General features: G+C 39.9%; 1 protein-coding gene across 1 annotated transcript; it reads right to left on the bottom strand.

The window, feature by feature from the left end:
• Window positions 1–333: 333 nt before the first annotated feature.
• Window positions 334–2,871, bottom strand: LOC112520037 (FT-interacting protein 1-like). Its single transcript, XM_025128342.1, has one exon. It carries the CDS (start codon window positions 2,869–2,871, stop codon window positions 334–336), a length of 2,538 nt encoding a protein of 845 aa, XP_024984110.1.
• Between the last annotated feature and the right edge of the window lie 1,013 nt (window positions 2,872–3,884).

Genomic DNA, 3,884 nt, shown 5'->3' with positions numbered 1-3,884 from the left:
ATATATATATATATATATATATATATATATCAATTTATAAAATAATAATAATAAAATATATTATTTTATTGATTTTGATTTTTTTAATCAAGGTTCAAGTTTTAAGGTATTTGACACCCCAAGAAGGTGCCATTAACACTCCCCATATAATTTAAGCGAAAGTCGAAAACATGATACGAGGACACGAAAAAAAAACCCAATATAATCTCATTTATTTTATACTAAGTTTCATCAAGAACTCCCAAACTCCAACACCAAACCAAAAAAAATGGATTCAAAATACCAGAATCCGATTAAAACTTAGAATCTGATGAGGAACGATGATCTGAGTTATCACAACAATCCATCAGTTCTTGCCGGCAATCTCCGGAAAAAATTCATCGGCACCGAAGGTAGCCGATGTCGAAACTTCGGATGCCGCAAAACGAAGAAACCCATGGCCAAAACCACCAATTTAATAGGAACAACATAAAGAACGATAGCCAACACAAAGCAGAATACGAGAAACATAGTCGTGGCTCGTGGATCACGCCATGATATCAGATTCTGAATCCTCTCCCCTTGAGTCGCTAAATCGCCAATAACTGTTTGAACCCTCGACCCCACGCTTCTGAGCCGATCGTATCTCATCCTTAACACGTCGGCATTTTTAGAACTCGGGAAACCGTCAAACTCTTCATCGAGTTCATCGGCACTCGACTTATCGCCATGAGACAACTTGATATCCATATGTGGCGGGTGTCGTGATCTTGAACGATACTTCCAAATCCCAATCAAAATCAAGTAAAACAACATTGTGCTGAAGATCATTTGTGGGTATACGACAAGAACCACAAACAAAACGTGCACGAGAACCGATAGAGACGGGCTAGTCCAATTGCAGATATGATTGAACCATTTGCAGAACAGAATAAGGCTCGAAAGAACCTCGATGATCCTGCAATAGTTAGCTTTACTCTTTCGCAGGCTCCACATGGTTGAACCCACATCGAGCATGTACTCCACCACCTCTTTCCGCAACGGTGGCTCAGCTCGATTCAGCCTCATGGACATGATCTGAGTCGCTTGGTGCCGCAAACTGTCTTGCTGGAAAATCGTCAGTGGATGAACATAATGCATCCGTGGTAACAATGGTTGTGAATAAACTTGCATCAGATTCAGCATCGATACGCACGTAAACCTCACTGCGAGTTGTATTTCGCCCATTTTTTTCACACCCGATGGCTGTAAAACGATCAACGGATACGAATGAGTGTAGACTCGATCGGTTTCAAGTGTCGATAGTCGGATTCTTATCTTCCCAATTCTTGAATCTTTTGATCCACGACCATTATCCACCCCTTGAAGATGACAGTTATCCAACACAACGATTGTGATCACGGTACATGGATCAAAAACCTCCCAAGTGTACTGTTCGTTCCATTGGGGATTCAAAGAATCGATTACAGTTCTGGTTCGAATCCATTTGTGGCCGTATTTCGCTACACAATAAGCATCAACCGCCCCACGCCCGTTTCTTGTTTTCATCGGTGCTAATCCTTGAGCATTCAATATTCCCAATTCTAGAACACCAATGCTTGGAGTTCCGAGTAATCTAGACGTTGGCCGTAGATCGCTGCTGTACTGAGTCAACTCGTCAAGAACGTGATACCCTCCATCCAAACAGACTCTTACATGAATCCGGCTATTCAACACAACAACATTCACCTGCCCGTTTTCGCCTTTCGTGTGCTTTTCAAGATTATACCATCTGCTAGTTACGACCCGATTATCCATTCGTTTTTCCACATTATGCAGCGAAATCAAACACTTCCCAAGAACTTCTTCTTTGTTTCCAAGTTTCTCCTCCACGCTCAAAACCAGTCGTTCTTCAAATGGCTCCGCTACAACGAACATCAGATCCTCATTCCATAACGGTTTCGGCAAAACTTTAGTCCGCAAAACCAAATTCATGATTGCACCTTTCACAAGAACTTCCGGTTGTCGGTTGTTACCGTTGTTAATATTCTGCAATTCTTGAGCCTCGATCACTTGAACTCGAACATACCAAAGCCGAGGAGATAAATAAACTTTTGATCTTATATTAGTAACCCCATCACCGTTAACCAAAAGGGCATCCAAATGCCAGGCATCTGGGAAAGATTCATCGGCTTGTGTACCCATCCAAACAGCCACCATCAATTCTCCTCCATCTCTGCCGCCATTAACGTTCTCCAGTCGATACCATTGGGCTGCTAACGGACTATCGGGGGGAACCCTAACAGGGAGCTCACTGATATCGAACACAACACCACCAATGAAATCATCCTCATCAGTGTTATTTTTATCTTTAGCAACGAGTTCAAGTATCAGTGACTGAATCCGGCCTTTTGGGAATGCAAACACTTGGTTCCATTCGGGATTCGGATTCTTTTCGTAATGTTTGGTGGAAGCGATAAAATTGCCAAGCTTAATTTCGATATAAGGGTCAGGAAGAATACTAGCATTACCTGTTTTTGGTGGCAAACTTTTGGCCTTCACAATTCTTACATACAAGTAATGCATTTGCTCCACAAGATCAAAAGCTGTTCCAAATCGATCATTGCCAGGAACCCTTCCTCCTCCTAAACTCGGCCTCGTCTCCCTCAGACTGAAATCATCGTTTCCGTTCAAATTCGAATTGGGATCCGAATTCCTGTTTTGATTCTGGGTTTGCCTTTGGTTTTGGTTCTGGTTCTGGTTCTGGTTCTGGTTCTGACTTTGGTTTTGCCTTTGATTCTGGTTCTGATTCTGGTTTTGCCTTTGATTCTGGTTTTGATTTCGGTTCTGGTTCTGGTTTTGATTTCGATTCTGGTTCTGGTTTTGATTTTGATTCTGGTTCTGTCTTGCCATTGTAGAAAAAACTGGAGTGATTCGATTGATTCATACAAAAACAGAGGAAAGGCAGATGAGTTCCGAAATCAATTGGGAATTTGAAAGAGCAATCTGATCAAAACCATAGGAAATCGAAAGGATTTCTTAAGGAATTTATGTTTTCAGAACCGCTACAAACTGTGGAGTATACATGGAACAAGAGATATAGCGATGCCGGTTTTCCTGCAAAATTGGAAAAAATTGAAAACAAATCAAAATTCCAAAAAATAACCGTTGGGTATTCAATTTAGAAGAGGGAAAAAGGGAAATCACATAAATACTCCATTACTCTTCGATGAAGAATATCTGATTCATGCATCAAAACCCAACAAAAAAGGAAAATTAACAAATAAGCTACTAGAATCGTAACAATACACGTGAAACAGAGTAACAGACATGGAGATTTCTCATTTCTTAATACTTTAATATTGCATTGATGTGAAAACGACAATGGTGGAAAGAAATTAGGAAACCCAAATCAAACCTTCAATGAGTATGCAAATCAACGATGAAACTTGAAGGAGACGAAGAAGACGATGATAACGTGGGTTGTTTTCTGCAAAACTTCTTGTTAATGGGGGTCGGTTTCTGCAAGAAGTGGAAACATGGGGTTTGAGAAACAGGGGGGGAGGGGAGGATTTCTATGGTTCCACTGAAAGTGTGAGAAATGGAGGATCAAGTGAAGGTATTCATAGAAGAAACCGATTTTTTATTCCTTGAATTTTTCATTTTATTTTTAATTTCTTATCATCAAATCTAAAACATATTTCATATATTTTTATTTAGAAAATTGAAATAGTATTCTTTGTAGATTGAAAGTACACATTGCATGAGTCAAATAGTATATTGACGTTAAATCTTACCTGTAAATGTTTACTGAATTAACGTTTGGATAAACGACAAATTAATTAATGTGAGACGAGGAAAACGAAGATGTCTTGGAAATTAAAATTATGGGAGGGGTTGGGGTCAACAAGGAGTTTGTGGTGTGG

Source organism: Cynara cardunculus (assembly GCF_001531365.2).
Source record: "Cynara cardunculus var. scolymus isolate 2C chromosome LG 10, CcrdV1, whole genome shotgun sequence".
NCBI lineage: Eukaryota > Viridiplantae > Streptophyta > Magnoliopsida > Asterales > Asteraceae > Cynara > Cynara cardunculus.
The sequence above is the reverse complement of the archived record's forward strand: the minus strand, read 5'-3'. Positions and strand labels throughout refer to the sequence as shown.

Coding starts and splice junctions, on each gene's coding strand:
- LOC112520037 (XM_025128342.1), bottom strand. CDS start 2,871: ATGGCAAGACAGAACCAGAATCAAAATCAAAACCAGAACCAGAATCGA.